General features: G+C 59.1%; 1 protein-coding gene across 1 annotated transcript in view; it reads right to left on the bottom strand.

Annotated features, from left to right (window-relative positions):
• Nucleotides 1–25760, bottom strand: part of KLF13 (KLF transcription factor 13) — a 45596-nt gene extending 19836 nt beyond the window's left edge. The window contains exon 1 of the mRNA XM_051822252.3: nt 24713–25760. Coding sequence (XP_051678212.3) covers nt 24713–25256 — 544 coding nt within the window. The 5' untranslated portion in view covers nt 25257–25760. The remainder of the gene's footprint in view (nt 1–24712) is intronic.
• Nucleotides 25761–26046: the final 286 nt, after the last annotated feature.

Here is a 26046-nt window from a genome sequence, read left to right as displayed (position 1 = left end):
AGCTGGATCAGAAGTGGAGCAGCTGGGACTCTAACCGGTGCCTATAAGGTGGTGGCTTCACCAGCTACACCAAAATGCATTTTGCTATGTTGAAGAAGCAGAGTCATTCATTGGCACCCAGATCTCAGGTTCTAGTCCCATTTTCCAATGAAAGGAAAAGGGGCTCTGGGAGAACGGGCTGATTCCACAGCTGGGGCAGGAAAAATACAAAAGGAGCCTGAAGTGTCTTGTAATGCCAGCAAGTGGGGCAGCAGACACAAGACAGAATGGGAGGGTCACACCAAAGGGACCCAGAGGTCCGGCCCTGGCCGAGGCTGGGACATAAACAGCGACACGAACAGCAGGCTAAGTCGTGTGGATATCATGCTCCACGGACATGTGGTACTAAGCACAGCACTTCACCTCTGTCATCCTTTTTCCTAAAGATCCAAAGCCCCACCCAATCATGAGAAAAACATGGGACAAAGTGTGGACAGTATCCTCAAAACTGCCAGCATGCAGAACAAGGAACACATAAGAAACTGCCACAGCCAAGAGGAACATAAGACAAGCTGGGGTCGGCACTGTGGCATGTGGGTAAAGCAGTTGCCTATAGTACCAGCATCCCAAATGGGTGCCGGTTCAAGCCCTGGCTGCTCTACTTCTGATCCAGCTGTGGTGCCCAGCAGGTTAGGGCGTTAGTACACTCTGACATGCGACATTTCCTACTTACAATGGCGACACAGCCCCATCGTAAGGAGGAACAGTTCTAATTCGGAAGCTGGAAATTAGGCAGCAGAGCGGGCAATAAAATAAGCTCATTACTCTTTCCCCAATGTGCCCCTCAGACACTCAGCACCCTCTGGTGGGTGGGCAGACAGTGAGGCTGGCAGAGGGGGCCCCTGCTTCTTTTACTGGTAGACACACCCACAGCTACCTCTCTCCTCCCTGACAGCTGGCTGTCATTCCTGTACCTGATGGACATCAGAGGGTGACCAGCAGTCACCATGGGAGGGGGCCTTGACTGGGACCCCAGACATGGTTCAGGGAGGGGCAGCTTCCTGAAGAGGGCCTTGGGAACAGCTGGAGGCTGCCATCCCAGCCCTCTTCGAATGCGCAGGACCCCTCAACCCCCATTCTCCCGGAAGAGACGCCTGGAGAAAATGGCCCAGCAGGTCCTCCCAGGAGCCACTGCACCCATTCCACACTCAGTGTTCGGCCCTTTGGGTAGCGTCTCCAGATACCTAACAAATGAGAGGGCCCCTGACTCAGGCCACCAGAGATGCAGACCCGTGCGCGAGAAAAGGCGCTCAGAGGAAGCAGGGGCCAAGCAGGGAAAGAAGGCTTCCAGGGGCAGTGCTGAGATCCCGAGACAAAGCTGGCTCAGCAGAAGCGAGCGGAGCATGCTGCTCACGAAAAGCAGCCCCAAACCTGAGTCCGAGTAAAGACACAACCACCCCGGCAGAGGTGACAGTGCCGATGGCAAGACAAGGGCACTGAGAAAATTCATGGGAAACTGGGATGACAGAAGGAAAACACAGGAAAATGTAAGGATCAGCCCCAAATCAGAGGGCCCCCAGTCAACTCGGAGACATGGGAGAGGAGCTGCTCACAGAGAAAGTGTGCAGGCCTGGTCCCTGTCCACAGGGCACAGCCAGGGAGCGCCACGCAAACCCACACCCCAACCCTGGGTAAAGGTCCAAGCCTCAACACCCCACCCCACCCCACCCCGCCCCTTCTAGGCCACTCAGGAACAAGCACCACCAAAGGGCAGGAGGCACTGCCCAAGGAAACAGGCCTGGATGCTAAGGGAGGGGTCTCAGGAGACTGTGTACAACCACACACAGCCACGGGGTGCGGGACAAGTGACAACAGCACTGGGAAAACCAAAGAAAGGCAGCTGTGAATTCTCAAGAAAAGGTAACACACGCCTCACCTGCAACCAGAGATGGCGGAGATGAGGAACGCTGACCTAACCATAAGTTTCCTATCCTCACATGGTGGGGTGGGGGTGACACGTCCTCAACCACCATCAGGGAAGCCCGAACATCAAGATGAGCCCCCAAGACCGCTCCAGAGAGACAGGAAGGAGAAGACCCGGGCAAGCGCTGAGGAGTCTCACGGCCCTGGCCGCAGGCACGGGGAACAGAGGGCCGGGCGCCGCAGAGGACAAGTTTACCGTACAACTGTGTGTTACCGCGTGTGCTACCTCGAAGGACTTTAAGACAGCCCAGCCCTGCCTCCCAGGTAGCCTTTCTTCAGGAGCAGAGGGACGGTGTAGGCCCTGCCACCCCCTCCAGGGAGTGGAGGACACCTGCCCCTGTGACCGGCAGGGCCTCCTCCTGGCCTCCCGGTGTGCCCGCCTCAGCACTCTCAATTGCTGCTGGTTTTGATTTCACTAATACCTGTGGGCACAGAACTCGGCGCTGACAGGGCTGCTTCCCGGCTGCCTTCTTGCTCCCACCATGGGCAGTAGGTGGCCCCCTCACCTTCCAGCAGTGGCTCCAACCTCAAGGGGAGGAGGATCGGGCCTTCAGATTCTTTGCGCCACCCTTATTTGGTGTTACACTGGCAGACCAGCCACATTTAAAGGGCTGCAGCACGGGGGTTACATGTGTCTGGGACTGCCCACAAACACGGGGGGCGGGGAGCCCCTGCAGGGGCAGGGGGAGACGAGAGCAGCCTGCAGCAGGTGCCGAGTGACGTGCGGCAGTGGGCCAGGGGGCAGCCCCAGGCCTCAGGCCTGACTCACAGCTCTTCTCCCTCCGAAAGCTTGCTGGCCACCCATGGTTTGGGGGTCCTTCCCGTAGGTCTGGGCCTGACGCCCTGCACTCTCCACTGCTGTCCACCAACTCAGGCCCACGCAGGCCCGGCACTCACCCCCAGGGCTGGATGGCTCAGCCATGCCAGGCTGCACGTGTCCGGGCTCTTCAGCCTCTGCACCTGGGGTCCTGGGGTCTGGGGGACCAGGGAAGGGGCTCTCGGGAGTCTGAGCTAGACAGGGCCATGCAGGGACACATTTTTCCTGGAAGTCCTGGTTTCTGCCTAAAAGTAGAAACCAACTCAGAGAAGAGCCCCTCTTCTCCTCCCCGCGGCGTAGGCTCCTCAGAGAGAGGGGGGCAGGGGATCCCCACATGCTAAGGCCCTCTCCTCACCCATCGGATCACTGTGGGAGAACCAGCCACAACCACCACAGCCCCCCCTTCTCCGAGGCTATTCTTGGTCTGCACCTCCCATTGAGGGGAGGGGAGATACGGGTAGAAATGATCAGAGGCTAAAATTAGCAAACGGCAAACAACCGAGGCCCGGAGGACTCCGAGGTCAGCTGAGGACAACAGTTTGTTCTCTGCGGCCCAGGGTGGTTTAGCAATAAAAGGAATTGAAAATGAAAACAGATCTGGAAGCAGCCCAACCCCCGCAGGGACCCGGCCAGATGGCAGGGACCAGGCCCAGCCCAAGAGTCCCCTAGGGCACCCCTCTTCCCAAGGGGGCCTCCGACAGCCAGGAGGCACCCCTCAGAGAGGTACAGAAAGCTTGGGACAGGGTCCCCAAGCACCAAGTTGGCTGTGACTTCCTTTCCTGAGCAGGCCAGCCCCCGGCAACTGTACTGGGCCAGGGCTGCAAGCCCCTGCCCTGGTACAGCTGGGCACTCACCTTTAAAGTGACCCCGTAAAACTGCAGCTGACAGGCCAAAAAACGGGGCCCAAAGGGGTCTGAGTGGGGCATCAGCTCATACAGCCGGCAGACAGTGGGGCCATCCTTAAGCCTAGCCCCCTGGTCCAGCACCCCTCCCCTGCCTCCACTCTCTGCAGCCGCTCCTCCCTCAAGAAGCCCCCCCCCCCCCCAGTCTGCAAACAGGAAGGATGGTCTGGCCTGGTCACACTCCAGGGTCAGGGAACTGCCTCCTCCCACACCCTGGAGGCCGCAATGCCAAGCGCCCTGGGGTTCTCTCTGGTGATACCCACAGCTTGGGGCCGTCACACCTGCAACACGCACAAGGTTTAACATAGCCTTTATTAGGTTTCTACTTGTTGATCTTTGCCACCCTACAGTTTGCGGATGTCCGGTGAAATCGACCAGGCCAGTGGCCGGAACTCAGAGCTGGGAAGCAAGGAGCTGGAGGTGCACAGGACACACAGAGGCCCTCCTGCGGGTGGCGCTCTGGTGTCAGGGAGAGAGCAGACGGAGCGGCCCTCTCCCAGCACCAGCCCAGGGAGCCTGAGCTGCACCAGTGACACAGCCACATGGCCACTCATCTTGGCAGCTGCTGCGGCTGCCGGCCGACCTTGTGGCCCATGGAGAAGGTGGGCGCAGGCAGTGCACAGCCCGAAGTCAGGCCAGGCAGGACAGGGCTCACATAGCCTATCCTTTCTCACTGGTGCCACCGCGTCTGCATTCTGAGCAGGACTGAGGTTGCTGGGAGCCAAAGGAGCCTGCAGAGCAGAAACACAGAGCCCAAAGCGCCTCTTCTCGTCCAGCTCCTTTGGTATTGTGCAGGAGCTCCTGTGGACACTGGGCTAAGAGGCACAAGCCCCCAGGCCAGGCCTCTGCCTTTCCCTGGACTGTGAGGTCTCCAGACCAGGGTATCCAAGGCCAGCTGGCAATCCTTCCAGACCCAAGGGTCCAGAGGCAGTATATTCATCGGCAGAGCCCAGCGTCCTAGGTGATCAGTGGGTCTGGGGCCCACCTCGTCTGCTTACCACCCTCCCTGCCAAGGTGCGGGACACAGGCATGCTCAAGACTTGCTGGTATATAGCAAATTCACTCTCCTTCCAGAAGGCAACTTACTCCTAACTGGCTCCTCGGACTCACACGGTGAAAATAACAAGGACTGGGGCCAGCGTTTGTGGCACAGGAGGTTAAGCCATCACCTGCAGCTCTGGCATCCCATATGGATGTTGTTTCAAGTCCCGACTGCTCTACTTCTGATCCAGGTCCCTGCTAATGGCCTGGGGAAGCAGGAGAGGGTGGCCTGAGTGCTCAGGCTCCTGCAGCCCCATGGGAGACCAGATGAAGCTCTGGCTTCGGCCTAACCCACCCTCAGCTGTTGCAGAAATCTGGAGAGTGAACCTGAAGATGAAAGACCTTTCTTCCTTTCTTTTTCTTCCCCCTTCTCTTTAAGATTTACTTATTTGTTTATTTGAAAGCCAGAGTTACAGAGAGGAGAGACAGAGACAGAGAGAGACAGAGAGACATATCTTCCAACCACTCCCTCGGCTGGCTCACCCCTCAAATGGCCACAATGGCCAGGGCTGGGCCAGACCCAAGTCAGGAGCCAGGAGCTCCATCTGGGTCTCCCACATGGGTGCAGGTGCCCAGGCATTTGGGCCATCTCCTACTGCTTTCCCAGGCACATCAGCAGGGAGCTGGATCAGAAGTGGAGTGGCAGCCAGGACTGGAATCGGCGTTCATATGGGATGCTGGGGCTGTAGACAGAGGCTTAACTTGCTGAGCCACTAGTCGCAGATGGAAGATACTTTCTGTCTCTTTGTCACTGTGTTTCAAATAAATAAATAAATCTTTAAGAAAAAAAATGATGAGAACACACACAGCCTGGATGCCCTCGCAGGGTGTGCAAGACCAGCAAGTCACTGGAGCCGGCACAGCTTCGTGGCCTGGGCTCAGCTAAGGACTCTGAAGACGAAGAGATTAAGGCGCTGGGCAAGCGTTAAAGGTCAGGTGAGAAGCCGGCTATGCCTTGGAGATGTGGTCATGACGGAATGTTAAAGCAGAAAAATGAGAACATCAAATACTTGTATGGGCTGATCCCAAGTTTTATATTAAAATACACACATGCAAAAATATTAACAGTAGAGATTTGTGGGTGGTGGGATTAAGGGTATCGAGTCTCCCATTAATTTTTCTCCTGACACTTTCCTGTCTCCTAAACATTTTTAAGCGCCACACTCAACCTTTACAGTCAGAGATAAGAACACGTGCAAGGCAGCCAGTCACAGTCTCCTGGAAGGGCAGTTACTCGCAAGAGGAGGAACACGTATCTGACACCACGCGGACACCCAGGGCAGTGCTGTGGGCTGATCAAACATTTTCCAGCTGTTGACTTGGTTTCTCAGGCCTTGACTCAACTTGGGGTAGAGGGCAAGTCATTCCTGGAGACCCAGGTGAACTCTGCACTTGGTTGTCTACTGAGGCTCCCTCCCTGCCTCCCTACTCTCCCGGTAACCATCACATTCCCACAGAAAAGCCTTGGGAGTCCATGGATCACTGGCGCCACTGCTGCAGCCCTTGGGGAGCTTGGACAGGGAGTACAGAGCCTGGCTTCAGGCCTGGCCGAGGGGACATCTAAGAGCGTGCTGGGCCTTACCTTCTCCACTGTCCGAGGCCACCTTTAAGGTCCCTCTGCAGGGCTGCACCCAACCCAGTGACCCGACAGATCCTTCAGGGTCTGAGAGCTGGACCAAAGAGCCGGTCCCTCAGCAAGTCCCAGACTCCAAAAACGCCATGGAAGTCAGACCAGAGACCACCTTAAATGCCACATCCCACGGCTTCCTCTGAACACTCAGCAGTGAAACATACGAAGGACCCAGCCCCCAGTCTCGCTCCTTCTGCTGGGGGCAGGAGGTGTAATTCCCAATGCTCTTGAGTTCCAAGTGTCTGATACAGAGCCCAGTGGGCACCCTCAGCTGGAGGCACAGATACTTCTCTTCTCTGAGATCCGTACTGAGACGAAGGTCACAGGCAGCCCCTCGTTTGGGTCAGCTGGGGAGCCTGTGCGCTTCTAACAATGGGACCATGTGGCTGCGGACAGGGGTCCTGCTCCTCCACCGCCTTCCCCAGCCCCAAAGCCTGCCTGACTAGGATCCCTGGGTACTCACTGTGCTCTGGGCAGACCCCACACCATTCCAAACCTGCGACGTGCACATTGGCTTAAAAACGGAGCTGTCAGGTGGAGCACCCTCTCAGTTCCACGGCAGCTAGGTCAAGGAAATTCTCTCCAGGGTCCCGAGAAACGTTCACAAGATCTGCAAAGGCTAATCCGAGGACTTGGCAACTTCAATAACTCTGAGTGCTTTGGGTTCAGCCAAGGACACATGGCTGATCACATTTTACCATTTAACTTTATGTGAGATTCCAGGGACATCAGCACTCATCTGCTTTCCATTAATTCACACTTGAATTCACATTGGCAGAAGGGGCCCTAGAAGATGCAGCTCCCCCTCCCACCCTGGGACCATCCAGACCCAGAAGAAACGGGCTTAGAGCAGCCCCCCAGAGACCTGAAGTTCCCACTGCTGCTTCCTGGGTCACAGCTGCAGTAGCACAGGCCTGACCCATACCTGCCTCACAGGGACTGGTGGGCTTCCGCTAGATGCTAAGAGGGTAACACCCACAAGCTCAGGAAGCAGCAAGCCACACTCACGAGTGGGGTGATTAAGCAGAGGTTGTGCCCAGGCCCAGACACTCAGGTCCAGGGTCAGCACAACCAGAGGCAAGCAGGCTTTCAATCTGCAGTACTCGAACACAGCTGCCATTCTACCAACGAGAGGGTTGCTGTGCCCACACTGCCCAGCTGGACACGTGAGTCCCATGTGGGCCAGTGTGTGGGCAGGAACGGCTCCCGTCAGTCCATCCAGGCCCTGGGCAAGCCACGCCCACATCATGCTCTACACAGGCGAGTCCCTGGAAAAGCAGCATCTCCCCGTCCAGCACTGCCCTGGGTCCAGACGGTGGCGGCTGCGTGTTCTGGACAGAAGGCCGGGTGTGAGACCTGAGTGTCTGTGTCCTCACAACCCCAGTGCACAACCCTGACCCCAGGGGGAGGGCACCCAGAGCTTCTGAAGGCAGAGGCCTCGGGAGTGAGAGCACCGGAGGGGCCAGTGCTGCGGCGCAGCGGATGAAGCTGCCATCCGCGACACCAGCATCCCATATGAGTGGGCGCTGGTTCGAGTCCCAGTTGCCCCACTTCCAATCCAGCTCCCTGTTGATTCCCCTGGGAGAGACTCGGCTAAAGCTCCTGGCTCCTGGTTTCTACCTGGTCCAGCCTGCCATTGCGGCCATTTGGGGAGTGAACCAGTGGATGGAAGATCTGTCTCTCCCACTCTCTGTAACTTTGCCTTTAAAATAAATAAACCTTTAAAAAGGAAAAAAAAAAAAAAAAGCGCCTTGAGAGCGACCCCAGCTCTTCCACCACATGACGGAGACATGGAGTCCGCTGGTGCCTAATCTTAGCCTTCTCAGCTCCAGAACTGCGGTGCACAGGCCACCCTGTCTGTGACCCAAACGGACGAGGACACGGGGTCTCCTAAGTGGCCCCGGCCAATACTCAAACCAATGCCAGCTACTAAGGCCCCCAGATGGAACCCAAGGAACAGAGTCCCGGGGCGCAGGCCCAACCCTTAGCCCTTCAAACTGCAGCTCTCAGAGGCCAGAGCAGGCACGCGGCACTCGGGCTGCAGACAGGGCTTCCTGAGCTGTAAATTCACAAGTTTCATGAGGACAGGGCCAACCAACCACCCCCTTGGGAGGCCAAACTGTGGGGCCCATTCAATCTTCTTTGAGCTTCTCTGTATCAGCAAACTGCCCGCAGTAAACCTATCACTTTCAATGTTGGTGAGGATGTGTGCAGGGGTGTGTGTGTGTGGCAGACATGGTGTTTTGTCCCACCACGGAGGCACCAGAAGCTGGACTGACACAGCTAAGCATCACTTTAGGACAAAACAGAGTTAAAGAGAGAGTGAGGAAGAGGGGAAGAGGCACCTGCCGACCCTCGGTGCTTCTGCTGCACGCCCTCCACCCCGCCCTGCCGAGGGAAGCCAGCTCACATCCCAGCCTCACACCTGACCCCTGGTTTCCCCCAGCAAGAAAACCTGGGGTTGGGTCTCACCTTGCCTTCAGAGATGACTGAAGGGGTGAGACCACTAGCTGCCCTTGGCGCTGACCGCAAGGGGGCCCAGCAGGAGCTCTGGCCCCAACACCAAGTGCCTGGCTAGGAACTGAGAGACTTCGAGGCACGGGTGCTATTTTCATTTCTTCTTCCACACAGAGGCCCTACCTTTGAAAGAGAAATGAGGATGCAGAAGTGACTCGCTGCCCTGTGACAGCCAGAGGCCTGCACTGGCGGGGCTTGGGTCACAGGAGGACAGTGTGAGGCTTTGGAAGTCCCCAAGGCCCCTGAGAGGTCAGAGGGTCTAGGCAGGAACTGAAGAGGAAGAGCCCAATAATGAGGGCACCATGGGGAATGGAGTGGGGAACCCGAGTCCATCCTCTCACTCACTCCTCCCCAGAGGAGCTGCATTGTTAGAGAAACCAAATCCAGCAGGGGAAACCCAGTGGCTACAGGGCAGGCGCTGAGGCACACGGCCAAAGTAAGGTCCCAGCCACCCGAAGTTCGGCCTCTGGACTCGGCAAGAGGAGGGAGAGGAGGCTGTGAGTTCACAGCCCCGGGTCCCTGTCAGGACGAGGCTGGGGGCACCCCAACCCCACGGCCAGCACACGTGGGTGCTCGAGAGGTGACTCCCTCACAGCTGATACTCTTCCCCTAGGCTGAACCAGGCGGCAGCAGGGGCAAGGCGGGGGTGGAGGGAGGGCACCAGGAGCCTTCCAGGTGGTCATCAGCTCTCCCTACGCTGGCAGGGCACGTATGACTTCACAGAGCTAATGACATCCGAGGACCTCAGAGCAGCTTGGTGGGGCAGCCAGGCACGCTGGAACACAGCACGAAGCCCTGCGCCAGTGTGGTGTGGAGGGCATGGCTGCTGGAAACAGCGGCCACGGTCCCTGGGCAGGGCTCACTGGCCAGGTGGGGTGACATCGGGGCTCAGAAGGCGGGGGAGGGCTGCTGCTGAGGGAGTCTGGGTGGGGGGCATCGGGACTAGCCCATCTCCCTGATTTCTTGAATCCACCCACTCCTCTGCACACTCATTCACTTCTTTGTGGGATCAGGACACAACCCTGCAACACCCTCCGATCATCCCCTTGCTGCCCGCGGCCAGGTACGTGGCAGTCACCCAGCCTGGATCTGTACCCCCAGAGCTCCCTAGGCACCCGAAGGAGGGAAGCCCTCCCAGGCCCTGGGCCCAATGGGGCAAGGGTCCAGAGAGCAGCGGGTGCGATAGGGCCACCTGGCACCTCCCTCCTCTGCTTCTCACGATGGCCAAACTGCAAGGAGACCCAACCATCACTCAAAGGCGGGAAGCCCAGAGGGGCGCCCCTCTGGGGATCTGGCAGAGGACCTGGCTCTACCACCCAGAAAGCACCTGCTCCAGACCTGGATGCTCTCACCCCAGGCCCAGCCTGCACAAAGCCCGCAACAGGACGTGTGGGTGACCCAGGACAACAGAGAGCAGCAGCTGTGCTGGGACCTGTCTTCTCCTGGTTCCCTCCGGAGGCTCTGTCCCCTCTCCACTCCGCTGGCTCCACTCCAGACCCAGGGCCAAGGGAGGACCTTCCGTGAGCCTGGGGCCAGCGCAGGGTCTCACAGTCCTCAAGGAGAGTGTGGGAAGTGTCCTGGGGGCAGGGAGCCATGGCCAAAACCTCTTTCACCCTTGCTCCTGCCCCGCCCCACCAACCCTCTCCAGTCTGCATGGAATTCCATGAGATTTGGTTAAAACAAACAGTCTGCAGCTTTTAGGAAAGATCCACAGACCCAAGGAACAGGTCTCATTCTCCACATTCTTAAAACAAATCCTGTGCAGGCAACATGGGCCTGCCTCCCCACATGGCACAGAAACAGGTCTCTTGGCCTGACTCAGCTCAGCTCCTCGGGAGGGTAACCCCTCTCACTGGGGGCCAGACCCACGGCAGTGCACCCAGAGGCTCAGGCCATCAGCCCAGGCTCCAGGGAGCCAACCTGTGAGCACGCTGGGGTCTGGGGGGTCCTAGCTTTGGTCCTTGGCACTCCTGCCACAGCCACAGCCCATTCTTGGGAGCATGGCCTGGCATGAAAACACAGGCCAAAGCAGGGGACGAAGCCATGCCGGAGACCACTCAGCTGACCCTGCCAGTCCTGGGCGATGAGGGCAAGACCAAGTACCTGTGCTCCCAGTGCAGGCTGCTGTCTGGGCAGAGCAGGGGTGTTCCCACCTGCACAGGCAAAAGCATAGCTTGGGGGACACTTCTAGAGTGACAGGGCTGGGAGCCCACGGGTAGCAGCTGCTAATGGCAGCAGCTGGAGAAGCGTGGCTGGGTTCTTGTCCCAGGGGGGTTGGGTCACCCCCCCGACAGCCAGGCCATTTGCGCTCAAGTATTTATTTACTGAGCGCCTCACATAGCTCACCCATCTCTGCCTGGCGACGTGTAGTTGTGGTGGGGGGGAGCACCAGACAAACGACTGCACACATGGGAGAGACAGAGGAAAAGTGTGAGCAGGTCGGCAGCACGAGACCCCCCCCAAGGAGATGTCTGAGAGGGCGGCCCCGTGGGGCTCCCAGGACATGGAGGCAGAAGCCCCCGCACCTCCTCGAGCTGCTCCAGGAACCTGGGCTGATTCTCCCAGCTGCACCCAAGGCGCCCTTGGGGCCGTCTGCCTGAGGCCTCGCCAAGGAGGCTGTCCAGGTAGACCTGTGTCCAGGTGGGCCCGCTGGGCTACAAGGGTTGTCGAGAAACCCGAGCTGGGCAGCTCCTGTGGCTGGAGACTGTACCTAACACGAAATCCAGTTCATAGTACTGTGGCCGGTGCTGACAGCACAGGTGGGCATGCAGCCCTTGCCAAGGCCACCAGTGCCCAGGCCCCGGCCTATCGGTCCTCCAGGCCTTGTTCCTGCAGGTGAGGAGCCCGAAGGCCTGTGGCCAGGTGCTGCAGACACAGGAGGCTGCTGGAGAAGCTGGGTGCATCCTGCCTGAGTGGGGCCACCCCAGCTTCCCCACGCTGTGCTCAGGACTGGGTGGAGACGACACTGCCCCCAGGCTGGTGTCAAGAAGGCACCTCAAGGGCGGCTCTGCAGCACAGCGCCCTCCTCTGGTCCACTCTACACCCAGCAGCTCGGAACAGATACGGGAAGAGATCCACTCAAGACCGCAGGAACACGGCACCGAAATGGCTCCTGCACTCCCCTGCGGTAGCGAAGGGGCTGGGCTCAGGAACAGCCCCCGCCCCCAGCACCTTCACAGGTGTCCCCAGGGAACAATCAGAGGCCAAGAGAGAGAAAGGAAGCCTCTTTCTCAGAGTCATTCAGAAGATCCACTCAGACCACACAGGAAGCATTGTGATGCCAAATACACAGGAAGAGGGCCAGCACAGGAAAGGGGCACAGCTTAGGGCTGGCAGCAAAAAGCCAGCCTCACACTCCTGCACTTCCCTCTAGGAAACCATCCGCCTGCTGGCAAACATAGAACTGCTGCCCCCAAACAAGAAAGGAAAGAAATAATGTATCTGCAGATGGCCCGCAGCCCCTGTGAGCAAGCAGGCAGCCGCCTGCCCAGAGCACAGGAGTGCGGGCCCCAGGGATTCCCTGGGCTCTCTGGCCCACACACCCAGCGCCCGAGGCTGAGGTGCTGCTGCCCAGTGGCGGAGGGAACCGTCCAACACGATCTCTGAAGAAGGGCACTTGGGGCCCTCGGACCCCTGGTGGGGCACTGGCCTCTGAAATCCTTCCCAGAATGCACTTGGCTCCAAAACCTTTCCTCTGCGTAGCCTCACTGCCACCGCCACCTGTCACCGTGGGATGGCCCCCCTCAGGCCAATGGGTGCATCCGGAATGCTTTGGTGACCAGGGACTGAATCCTTCACCTCAAGGTGGTTCCAGTTCAGCCAGGTAGAACTTGCTGGTGCCCGGGAAGGCTCAGTTACCTGGCAGCAAACAAGGCTCACCTGAGATGGGACCGCCCTCCCTAGTCTGAGCACAGCCCAGTGCCTGGCAACAGGTTTCCATGACAACAGTGAGATGCAGCTTCACCTTCTGTGCCACCCTCCCAAGGCCTCCTGAGACCCCAAGGCGAGCACTTCCCAGACGCAGGAGCTGAGGCAGACGCACCACGGTGGTGCTGGTGGTGCTGGCACACTCGTACCCCTCACTGTGCCACAGAATGCCCTGGGAGGATGGGCAGGGTGAGCTGCTCGGATCCTGGGGTAGGACCCAACACCCACTTAACTGCTCGCTTATCTGCTGCTTTCTAAGAGAGAAGGCAGCCACAATGCCAGGTCTTTCAGGTGCCCGAGAGCCATCTTGCAGGAGGTAAATTCTGCATACAAACTCCTTCCTGCTGATTGCCTTGTCCACAATCTTCTGCTCCCCAGAGGCCAGGGTGACCTCTTTACAGATAAAACCTGGGGCAGGGCTCAGTCTGTTCCACGTGGGGGCCCAGCACCAGGCCAAGGACAGATGCCCCCCGCCCACCCGCCCAGGTCAACAGGGGAAACAGAAAGGCTGGGAGACTCTGGGAGGGACAGGCAACACCAGGGGCTCATTGTGAAACAATGACAGATCTGGGCACTTCCTTTAGTGCTGGGTAGGTGGGTCCTGTCCCATGGTGACCACAACAGCTGCTGCTTCAGGGACACGTTTTCCACACAAGTGCCCGCCCACGGGTGGTTAGAGGGCCCACAGGCAGCCCAGCCCCCCTGGGCATATGATTTCTCTGTCTTTGTCATGGGAAGGGATGAACAGCCCTGCACAAAGAGGACAGGACCCTGAAAAAAGCCTGGGTGTAGCTTTCCAGGGTGACTCAAAGGAAACACCACCCACCACTCACCAGGGTGGCCTGAGTCAGCCCTACTGATGATAAAATGAAAGAAGTCATTTCTTGCTGGGACAGGTGACTCTGTACAAGGCAATTACTGTCAGGCAGAGCAGGGAAGCCCAGTGAAACCCGAGGCCAGAGAACCTGATGCCGGGCCCACCCACGGTGAGGTGCTGCCAGGCCACTTCCAGGACAGCCTGGGTGCAGCTGGCCACCTGTGGGAGCAGTGAGAATTTAACCACTTCACACCTTGCTCCTGGCGAGAGCCTCAGGCACTGGGTGGGGACGCCGCTCCCTAGTCTCAGACAGACTCACAGGTCTGTGACGTGGCTTCTGGGAGCTCCAGGTATGGGCATCTAATACTCCAAGAGGAGAAAAGTATCGTCCCGAAATTTTCCATGGAACTTAATCAGCTCAAAGCCAATAAAAGCCTGGTATGGTGTTTACATAAGCGCTCCCAGTCCCTGGCTTGTGGCCAGTGCTCTGGGCTGCAGGCTGTGCCTGCTGTTAGCAGTGGGGGTGGGGGGGAACCCTCTGTGCTGCCCCCGCCCTGCCTTGCTAGGGTCTCACCACTGTCTAAAAGTCAGTGAATCACTAAAACGTTCCCCCTATGAAGGGAATATAAATGTTTATTAAGACATTATAGGAACCAGGTCAGACATTTTGGGATCTTAGTCATTCTAGCTAATTTAAAAAAAAAATCAAAATAGAAACCCATCCTAGAAACTTGAGACAATGAGAACTTCTCCAGCCACAAACACTTTGCACCTTGGCCCAGCTGCCACGGCAACCCAGTGTTTACCTCCAGCTCGCAGTGTAGGAGGACCCTGACGGCAGCAGGGAACAGCCAACCAGGTCACCTCCGCCCAGCACCCCACGGGGTGGGATGGGTGCCAGGGCGTCCCCAGTGGGCGGAAGGAGGAAGCCACAGCCTCCCCCGCGGGTCTCCCAGGCTGAGCAGGCTCCAGCACAAAGGAGCACTGCCTTCATCCTGCCTGCTCCAGCCCCTCGGGGCCCCACTCCCCACCATGTCCACGGGGGCTGGTGGAAACCTCTGGTTACAAACTGCTCAGACGTGAGAGTATCAGAGGAGTTGAAGTGAGGGCAGGGCCAGGCTGGACCCTGAGTTGGGCAGCAGAGAGCACAACTCCTACCCCTTCACCTGGCTAGAGCCAGGACCCCACACCAGGCTGTGGAGGAGGAGCAGAGAGAACCAGAGAAGAGATACCCCCAGGCTCAGCTCCAGGGTCCTGCCTGCACAGCCAGGGCCAAGCACACACACACTGTCCCTCCCTTCCCTCCTCCTGCAGGGCATCAGCCTTTAAGTGACACAGCCCCAGTGGGGTTCACGGAGCCAGGAAAAGCAAAGTCCCCACTGCGCCTGTACCACCGGGCTGAATGCCTTCTGACTGGCTGGCTCCCAAAGGAACAACTGTCCAGAGCACTGGCCACACGGCTGACCACGTGCACACACATGCACACGCACACACATGTGCACACATAAATACCTGTCTCCTGAGGTGGCGTCAAGTGCTGAAGCTGCCAAGGAGTTCAAACTCTTGGCTCCCAACTCGAGGCAAGGAGGAACCTCAGGGAAGGGGCATAGAGGTGGGAGCTTTTCAGACCACAGTGAGTGGACTGGAGAGTAACCCGTTTGGCCAAAGCAACCAGGGAATGCCCAGCCCTCTTCAGGACAGCTTCAAACCAGAGCTGGGAGCAACCAAGCAGAATTTCATGTACACCCTAAGGCCTGACAGGAAGTCAGGACAACCACCTCTGTGTCCCCAACACAGCAGTGGGATGCCTGTGACAGTGGACACTCGCAGGCTCCCCGCTCCACCGATCCACCCCAAAATGCTGAAACTGTACCTCAATCGGGATAAGAGGTGGTATCCTAAAAAGTGCCTCAGATCCACCCAGACAATGCCCTGCCACCTTAAGCCAAGCAGCAGGGGAATTAATTCTCCAAAGAAGCTGCCATGCAGGCAACGGGATACCACAGAAAGCCACTGGGGCTGTGGGGGAATCTGGCCTCAGCACCCATGGCTGTAGGGACCAGGGCTCTGGGCCTCCTCCTCCTACCACTCTGCCCCTGCAGATGACAGGCAGGTGACAGGCAAGTGCAGAAAAAAAAAACCCTTCCAGGTGGAGACCTCTGTGAGGGGACAAGAGGGACCCGGGTCCCACCCACTCCCTGTACCTCACGCAAGCTACCTGGGGGAGGACAGCACAGGGAGCAGTGGGGAAACCACACGAGGCGGTCAGAGGTGAGGATGAGGGGAACATAAAAGGAAAGCAGGTACACAACAGAGCATTAACCAAGACAACAGGGCCCTACCCACCACTCTCACATCTCAGGCGCCAATGAACAGCACCAATGCAATTACATTACCTCATGCTGATCATCCCGATGGGGTCCCAGGTATAACATGCTCTGGGGTAACCCTGGTGCCCACTACCAGCTCCCTGATGCTCGCCTGCAGCCAAAGCTTCGAGCAGTTTGCCTATGAGCTGAGCAACCTTAACCCAGCAGCCTGCCGGGTCTGGCTCCCTTCTCCTCTCCTGAGATCCACTCGTGTCCTTCTCTCTATCCCCAACACTGCGTCCCCTTGCAAAAACCTCCACTCGGGCTCTGGAAGGTCTCCAGGGCAGACCAGCCCCTCGCTGCCCTGCCACAACCCTTTGCCCTCCAGTCCGGAGCTTGGATCTGCCCCTAGCAGGCACCCCAGTCCTTAGACGGGCATCTTAGAAAAGCTGTCAGCTCACCCCAGGGGCCCACCTGTGGAACGACAAGACTCCCATGGTCCAAACTGCCATAAGCCTCAAAGTCACCACTGGGTATGAGTGTTCTTTACCAGGGAAGGAGGGCACATGTGTCCTCCAACAAGGCCAGGCTGAGGAAAGATCATGTACCCCAAGGGGTCACTGCCAGCTCTCCAAACAGAAGCAAGGAAGCCCATTGAGGGCTCCTGACCACTGGCCGGGCTGCTCAGTCATCACCTGCAGCCTCACTCCATGTCTAAGTGGCAGACCTCATCTGGGGGACAGGATGAGCCCACATGACTCTCGCCCCCCCCCCCCTCAGGCTTGTTCCCCCTGCCCCCTGGTGTCTACTGGAGATGGCTATGCGCCAGAGCTCTGCCTGCAGAATGGAGCTCTGAGATAGGAGCCCCAGGCAAGACTGCGCCACATGCTCTCTGCTGAGTGATTTTTTTAACTTGGGCTCCCAAGGTCTCGCAAAGCTGCTGCACCCCGGGTTCTGGCTCCAAGGAGATAAGCCTGCACCCTGTGCCGGGGTGGAGGGCCACCCACCCATTCGCAGTGGGCCTCGCCCCAGAGCGGTGGCGTAGGGACGTCTCACCTGAGGCATCAAGCCTCAGTGCTCTTCCACACAGGTCACCTTGGGACAGACTGGCTGACGGCCACAGAGCATGGCCAAGTTCCTGGTTAGCAAGTGTTTTTGTGTGAACTTCTAAAAAGGAGAACAATAAACAGAATCAACTCCCCCCAACCAAAAAAGAAAAAAAAAAGAAAAAAAAACAACCTGTGGAGGTTCTGACCTTGCAGAAGGATGCTGGTACGGACTAGACATGGAGCAAGGCTCTGCCCCCACTGCACACAGCTCATCAGCAAGTGACGACCACACCCCAGCCTCGTGCCAGGAGGGCAAGGGAACAGGGCGGAAGGCAGTGAAGGAAACAGTGTGGGAGAGGGGCTCTTTACCAGGGCCCCAGCCCCAGTGGAGGGAATTCCATGCCTTCTCCCGCGAGCTGACTCACAGATCCACAATTACTAGGGTGAGGGCACACCCTAGGATCTAACCCTGAGCCAGGAATCAGGGGTTCTACAGGGCCAACACGACCCAGGTATAGATGCCAACAACGAACAGGATGCCACACTTACACACAGCAGCATGTCTGTGTATGCACACGTTCACATGTGTGGGTACCGATGCACAGACAGGCACGTGCTTCCGGTTAGGTGAGGATTCTCCTTATAGTGAGTGCTGACTGCTCATTTGCTGACAACAAGAATGAAACACTGAGGTCAAATTGTCATCATACTGGCCCAGAGGTAGCCAAACCTTCTGAACTTGACGTCCCCACCCTAGGGGCTGTCAGCAGCTGTCTCTACCACCCCAGGCCGGATCTCAGCACAGTGGCTGCTTTAGAACTGCAGAGCTCAAAGAGTGTTCCCACCTTGTTACAAAGTTTATTTTGCAGGAAAATAATCCCACTTGGGGCTGTGAAAACAAACAAAAACAGGCTCTGGTGTGTGAACTCAAGACAATATTTGTTTTTTATTTCTTGAAAGCACAGACTCACCAAGACTCTAAGGGTGTCCCTGGCTGTAGGCCCTGCCCAGGCCACCTGTGGCCACATAGCCAGGGTGCAGATGGTCTAAGCACATGCTGTCAAAGACCCTCTGAGCTGGCCGAACATGCCACCCAGCCACACTTTCATCCTCGTGAAGTTAGCGGGTCGTCTTTGGGGCTGTCCTGCTACCTTCACAGGCTTCCGTAACAACCCAGACACCAACGCTTGTCCAATCAAAGAAGTTGGAAGATGAAGTAGAAACCAACCAGGTGCAGAGGGGGCCAAAGACCTGCAGATGAACAGATGAGCACCTGCCCTCACACAGCTCCCTGACCCACCGAGAAAACCACATCCCTGAGCGTCAGCCTGAGGCCCCAGGGTAAGGAGCAAGAGGAAGCCGTTCCTCCACTCAGGGGAACGCAGCAGACACCACCTCACCCCACAGCACAGCGAGGGCCCAGCTGACTTCCTGGGCCCCTGTCCCAGCTGCGGGCGATGGAAGCGCCAAGCCTCACCTGGGTCACGCTGCTGACTGAAAGTTGTTTAAGCTGGGCCAGGACAAGTGGCTTTGACCTTTCAGATGCCAGTGTAACAACAGATCCAAACCTAAAGGTGGACTATTCCAGACGAAAGGAAACTGAAGAGGCGAACCGAACCCAGGAGAGACCAACAGGAGGATCCCAAATCCTACCAGGACGCTCGCGAGAGCATCAGGGGACCTGAGTACCACGGATTATACATCTGACAGGATACAGTATTTAAAGGGAGAGTAAATACATTGTTAAGAGAGAGAAGGGAAGGGAGATAGGCAGAAAAATACAGTAAAATGCTAACCAACGTGTCTCCTGGAAGAGATACGCGTGTGCACGTGGGGATCCCTTCACATGTCAGAGAAAGGAAAATCGGTGGGGGAAGCTGCGTGCCCAGGCCAGGGGCCTGGCTCACCTGCCATCACCTGCAGCGTGGTGCAGATAGGCGTGGCAGTGGTGAGCTGGGGTACACCTGACATGGGCATACTCAGCCCATGTGACCCCAGTTTCCTTCTTTGAAGAGTGGTCAAGACAGTGTCTACTCCAGACTCTTCGTAAAGACTTGAATAGCTTCATATAAACCCCATCAGGCAGTCTACAAGTCTTACGACATGACTGTGACAGCTGAGTGTACAATCTACAACTTTTTGGATTTTAATTTTTTGATTCATTTTATTTATTTAAAAGGTAGAGTTACAAATAGAGAGGGAGAGACAGAGACAGAGACCTTCCATCTGCTGGTTAACTCCCCAAATGCCCACAATGGCCAAGCAGAACCAGGATCTCCTTCAGGTCTCTCATGTGAGTGGCAGGAGCCCAAGAACTTGGGCCACCTTCCACTGCTTTCCGCAGGCCTTTAGTGGAGGCCCAGATTGGAAGTGGAGCAGCCAGGACTCAAACTGGCATCCATACGGGGGCACTGCAGGCGGTGGCTTTATCCGCTATGCCACAATGCCAGCTCCTCTTCAGTCATATCTAAACACGCACACACATACACAGTCACGGATGTCAGTAACTTGCTGCTTTGTTTCCATTTCTGCCTTTAGCTTCACCATCCTACTTTTGATTTGCTATATCTAGGAACCAATCAATCAACCAGATTACACTGTGTGTATGGTGAGAGCAAACAGGACCAAAAGGGTGTTGGCACTGTGATACAGGGAGTAAAGCTACTGCCTGTGACACCAGCATCCCATAGGGCACCAGTTCCTGTTCTTGATGCTCCACTTCCAATCCAGCTCCCTGCAAGTGGCCTGGGAAAAGCAGCAGAAGATGCCCCAACTGTTTGGGCCCCTGCCATCCACATGGGAGACCCAGATGAAGCTCCTAGCTCCTGGCTTCGACCTGACTCAGCCCTGGCTGTTGTAACCACTTGGGAGTGAACCAGCATAGAAGACCTCTCTCTCCCTCTCCCTCTCCCTCTCTGTCACGCTTTCAAGTAAATAAATAAATCTTTTTAAAAAAATTTTCTAAAAAAGAAAGAAAGAAACATACCGAAAGGCACCACCAGCTGTCACAACACCATTCTGATGCTACAACCTTACGGCCCCTATTCTGAAGGCATCGGCCCAGCACTGGGTTGTGTTCACAGACCCAGGGCCTCTGGTTAAGCGAGCTGTGGTCCTATCAGCTCACTCAGGCAGGACAGCCTCCAGCCTTGTCAGCCAGAGAGGGCGGGGTGAGATGGCCCCACACCAACTTCCCTACCGCCGCAGCGTCCATGTGCCCAGATACCACACCTAACAGCTGCAGTGCCCACCACCAAGTGCTCCCAGACTCTGGAAAAAAAGAACGGCCAGGCCCTGGCAGGCCTTCGGAGCAAGCCTGAAGGCGCGGCTGGTTTTGTTGATGTTTAAATGTTTTCAATAGGGATCCTGATTCCAAAACTCTCCTAAGAGCCAAAGAACTGGGAGAGGTATAACTTTTTCAAAAAGTAGAGCAGTGGCATAGCAGGTCTCTTCCCCAGCACATGGTAGATTAAAAACTGTAGGCCATTTCCTTTAAAAACATAATGCCAAAAAACCCAACCAGACACTGTGCCCTTTAAATCAACACAATACCTTCAGGTCAGAATTAATCAACATTCATCCACACTACCAGTGACACTGCTAGGTCTAAACCTACTGTCTAAGACTCTACCTGTCAAATAAATTAAAAAAAAAAAAAGTTTCTTTATAGAAGTATGAGTGGAGGTTCCAAGATGGCAGAGTAAGGAGGGAGCTTACTGCTCCAGTCCAGAAGATAGTTTAAAAAAAGTGGAGAAGGCCGGCACCGCGGCTCACTAGGCTAATCTTTCACCTGCGGTGCCAGCACGCCGGGTTCTAGTCCCGGTTGGGGCACCGGATTCTGTCCCGGTTGCCCCTCTTCCAGGCCAGCTCTCTGCTGTGGCCCAGGAGTGCAGTGGAGGATGGCCCAAGTGCTTGGGCCCTGCACCCCATGGAGACCAGGAGAAGCACCTGGCTCCTGCCTTCGGATCAGCGCGGTGCGCAGGCCGCAGCGCATCAGCTGCGGCGGCCATTGGAGGGTGAACCAACGGCAAAGGAAGACCTTTCTCTCTCTCTCTCACTGTCCACTCTGCCTGTCAAAAAAAAAAAAAAAAAAGTGGAGATAGTGCGGTCTCAGGGAAGAGTTAGGCAAAAAAATTGCAGAGGAAACTCTACCGAAATTAGTACCAGCTCCTCTGCGCCACCACACACACACACACACACACACCCCAGAGCCTACTGCTGCACAGCACATAGCAGCCAAGAACCAAAAATGCAGCCACACAGCTGTCCTTCCAACAAGTGAAGAGGTGAGAGGTGAGAGTACAGCCATAGCCACACCTGGGAACAGCCCTGCAGCCGTGGACAAGAACGAAGACATCCAACAAAAGCCTGCTGGGAATATGCCAACTACCATCCTATCCATGTGTTCTATGCCTGCTACCATCCTATCCATGTATTTTTTTAAGTATCTATGAGGCTGCACATGCACACATCCACCTAAACCCATCCCCAAGGTCTGGAGACAGAGGCAGGCCAGCATACGGCATCCCCTGGTTAGCTGGGGTGGAGGCCTGGCTGGCAAGTTCCTGCCACACACTTCTGCATTGTTCAGTTTCACAACGGGGCCTACAGGCAACCCGGGACTGTGGGGGTGCAGGGGCGAGAGCCACTGGCCTGGGCGTGTCCTTGGACAAAGCACTGGCCAGTTTCCAGCAGGGCTTTGCCCTGAGAAAGGAGATCCCGCCCAGTCACCCTCCGCGCTGACCGGCTGCCTTTCCAAGGGACAGGGAGCACCTGTGAGGAGTCTGCTCTAAGGCCTGCATGCTGGGGGAGGGCTCCTTAACAACCATCTCGCCCAGGACCAGATCCTGCCCCAAGAGGCCAAGGGCTATGCCGAGCCCGCCCCAACTGCCCCAGGAAGCGGCCGAGAATGGGATCTGATCTCACTTTCCCTCCACCCCCACCCCATGGGGGTAGGGGGGCACAAGCACAACTCAAGGTCTGGGGGGCAGGGCTAGCACAGCAAGGCACCCATCTTCCTGCCACCCATCCCCTTCCCCTGGCCCCGCTGGGAGGGCTCTCAGCAAGGGAAAACAATGCTTGGTGGGAACAGGTACTCTGCCAAGAAAGATGGAGTGGCCACTCTGCCAGGCCGGCGACAACCACCTGGGATCCTCAGATTCAGGACTTGGCCGTCAGGCTTGGCCTTCTGCAAGTCTGGAATTCCCACAGCAAAGCCCCTGGTCTTCCTACTCCCCTCAGCAATCTCCCCAGGTCTGAGTAACCACCTGGCCTGAGCGGCAAGCATGCTTGCTTCTTTGGTTTGTCTTGCCGAGCACTTGTTACATCAACAATTACTGCTACATGAGAGGTAACCTATCCACCAAGTAACTACTAAGAGAGATCACAGAACCCAGGGCCACACAGCCAACCAGCAGACAGCTCTTTGTAAGCAGCTGCTGGGGTGTGGTGGGGGAGGGGGAGAACAGAGCTGGGGCAGAAAGACACCAGGTGTCCCCAGAAGCAAGGCTGAACCCTGTACTTCCCAAAGGGTTTTCACATACATGACCTCGTGCTCGCTTTGGCAGCACGTGTATACACACACGTGACCTCATTTCCTCCAGACTGTCCAGGTGGTCTGGGCAGCGACCACCAAGCTGCAGGATGTCGGGGAGCCCCCTCCCGGGTCACAGAGCTAAACAGCACAGACCTGCCAGCCACCTTCCCTGCTAAGATGGCTTTGGTATTCACCCCCTGCAAAGAAATCACAATGGTGCCTGGAGGTGGAGGAGGATCCCCCACCTGCAGACCTAAGACCCGACAGCCACCTGAGAGCCAGGGAGCCACAGGAGCCTGGCCTCAGGGGCCAGCCTGGCTGCTTCCTCCTCCCGTGGGTGCCCCTTCTCTCCCTACCAACACCAGTCACTTATACTCTGCATACCTGAGCAAGGGCAGGAATAGGGCTTCCCAAACTGCCCTGAATCAGGGCTGAACCAGACTCCGGCCAGAGGCAGCTTCTTGGGACGTGCAGCTCTCACAGCCGGATTCACCTAGGGCACCAGCTAAACCGCGGATCCAAGCTGCAGGCTACTCGATGTATAGGCTGGCACCTGGGGCCTGGGAGACTGCATTCTGCCCCGCCAGCCACTCCTCGCCCAGAACCCTGAGCTTCAGGTCCCTGGACGTCTCAGACGTCCCAGCGGCTCTCCGCAAGCACCCAGGGGGTCGGTTCCACCCGCCGCAGCCTGTCTTGGGCTCCTAGGAGCTTCGAGGGCAGGGCCCTCACCCCACGAGGGAGGCCGCGGTCCCCGCCGCCCCGGGCTCTTTCTCCAACCCATGGGCCGACTGAGAGTGGAGGAGTGCGCCAGCCGACCAGAAAGATGTCCCCTGGCCGAGGCCCCGCCCACGGCGGTTCTCGGGCCGATACTCCGGTCCGGCCGGAGGGCGGCCTGCAGCGGCGGGGCTCCTCAGACACCGGCGTCCCCGCCCAGTTCGAGCCTCGCCGGCCACAGGCAGACCTCGCCCCGCAGCCACTCCCCAAGCTCTGCCCCTCCCGGGTCCTCCATGCCGCCCCTCCCCCACAGCCGCACCCACCCTCGCCGCCGCTCACCCCAGCTGAACCCTTACCCTAATCCCACCCGCAACTGGGCCCACGCTGCGGTAACTCTGACCCGCGTCCCCCTCAACCTCCGCACCTGCCACGTGGCCGGGGGCTCCGCACCTGCAGAGCCCGGCCTGCTGGGCTCCGAATGTGCGGGGAGCAAGGGGCCCTCTCTGCTAGGGTTTTGAAGGTGCACTTTACCCGTTTCGATCGGGCTGTGCACTATTTCACGGAGGAGAAGGCACAGCCCTTGAAAACAAAGTCACGGCATGAAGAGCCAAGTTTTGTACCTGCCAGGGAGATGGAGAACTTAAGTGTCGCCAAGGATCGCACGTGAGCTCTAGGGAACCACGTTAATTATGTAAACCAGAACCGGGATGGGTAGTTGCCATCCGTCCAACGTTTGCATTTTTGCGTTAAATTCAAAGAAAATAGAAAAAACACACCCAGAGATTAATCAACTACAAACCACCGGGTCGGCGACGGGACGTGCCGTCGCGGGCCACCCTCGCGCAGGTGCTGCCTGCCCGCATCCGGCCTCGGGCAGGTGAGAGCGGGGGCCGCCCGCCCCGCAGCCCCTCGGGCCGGGCGCGGCCCCGCCGGCCGGATGGGCGGGGGCGCCCACAAAGAACCGCGGGCGGGGAGCAGGGACCCGGGACCGCCCCCCGCGTCGGCTAGCGCGGCCGCCGGCTCCGGTTACGACAAATTAAACCTTAGAGCGCTGGAAAAATTACAGGAAGAGGAGAGCGAAGAATGTGCCGAGTGGCCGAAGAGAGCCCTGTCCCGGAGTGAACTTCGCCCGCCGCGCACCTCCCCCCCACACCCCGAGAGCGCGCCCGGCCGGCCGGACACCCGCTGGGAGCCCCCAGCCCCGCGCCCGGGCCGCCCCCGCCGCGAGCGGCGCGCGCGCACCTGCCCGCGCCGCCCCCCGGCCTGGGCGGGGTCCCCGCTCCGGCCCGGATGACGACATCCACCCCCACGGCCCCGCCCCAGCGCGCCCGGGGAGGGGGCGTGCCCGGCGGGGGCGCGGTCGCCGGGCGGGCGCCGGCTCCGAGGGCCCGGGGCCGCCTCGCGCCGCGCGAGCTCGGGGCGCGGCCCTGGCCGCCCCGGGGGGCGTGGCCCCCAGCCCGCGCGCTCGGGGGGCCCGGGCCGCCCACTGACCTGTGTGAGTTCTCAGGTGCGCCTTGAGGTGCGAGGATTTCCCGTAAACTTTCTCGCAGCCCGCGTAGTGGCACTTGTGCTTCCTCTGCGGGGACTCGAGGTCGGCGCGGCTCCGGCCCCGCCGGCCCCTTTGTCTGAGGCCGGGCTCGCCGCTCCCCGCGGGCGCCGGCTCCCGCTCGGGCTCGCTCCACGCGGGGCTGGGGGGCGCGGCCGCGGCGCCCTCGCCGCCGGGGGAGGCGGGCGGCAGGCGGCACGGGGTCCTCGCCTTTCGGGCCGCGGCCCCCTCTCTGCGCTCCGCCGCGGCGGGTGCCGGCGCCTGCTGGTTGAGGTCCGCTAGGATCCGCGCCACCACGAACAGCGAGGCGCTGTCCTTGCCGTCGCGGCGCTCGTCGGCGCGGGGCATCGCGGGGGCGGCGGCGGCGGCGGCGGCCGCACCCTCGGGCCGGGGCTCCGGCGCCTCCCGCGGCCCGTGCACGACCGCGCGGCTGGACATGGACACGAGGCACTCGGCGGCGAAGTGGTCCACATAGGCGGCGGCTGCCATGCTGCGGGCTCCAGTGCTGGTCGCTGCGAGTCGTCAGCCGCGCATCCGCACCCACGGCCTCCGGAGAGCGGGCGGGGGGCGGGGGCGCGGCGCGCCCTCTCCTCGGCTGGGCTGGGCTAGGCTGGGCGCGCAGCCGCCTCTGTCTGCCGTCACCCGCGCGGCTCCGCGTCCGCCCGGCCGGCCACCGAGGCGTGAGCGCATGGGGGGGCGCGGGCCAGGGGGCTCCGCGCGGCCTCGGGGGCGGCCTGTCCTAAGGATGCCGAGCGGCGACGTCAGGGACGCCCGCGTCAAGCCGCGGCCGCAGCCTCGCCGCGCATTGTGGCAGGCGGGACAGCCGCCGTGCGCGCCGCGGCTCGGTGTGGGCGGCCCGGCCCCGAGGGTGGGCGGGGCCGGGGCCACATCTGGACCCGACGTCAGCCCCCAGCCACATCCTGGCGGCGCAGGTTACGGGCGGCGGCGGCCGCGGGGAGCAGCGCGCGGAGGGGGCGGGGATCCCGGAGCGCGCACCGGCCGCACGGAGCGGTCGCGCGCCCGCCCCTGGGAAGGGGCGTGGCCTGGGGGCAGGCGCGAGTGCCATTGGCCCGTGCGCACTCGGCCCGGCCAATCCGGGCCGCCGGAGGGGCGTCCCCCGCCGCGGGGCCTGCGCGACCCCAGTGGGCGTGCCCCCTCGTTGGAACGGGGGCGGCGGCGAGCCGGCGCGGGGCGCGCTGACGCACGACGTCCCAGGGCGGCGGGCCGGGTGCACCCGCTCGGGGCCGCTCCCCGGCGCGGGGACTCCGGCAGGCGCGTC

This window comes from Oryctolagus cuniculus, chromosome 12 (assembly GCF_051225735.1).
Source record: "Oryctolagus cuniculus isolate XC-2025 breed Fujian yellow rabbit chromosome 12, ASM5122573v1, whole genome shotgun sequence".
NCBI classification, from domain to species: Eukaryota; Metazoa; Chordata; class Mammalia; order Lagomorpha; family Leporidae; genus Oryctolagus; species Oryctolagus cuniculus.
This window is presented reverse-complemented; position numbering and strand designations above follow the sequence as displayed.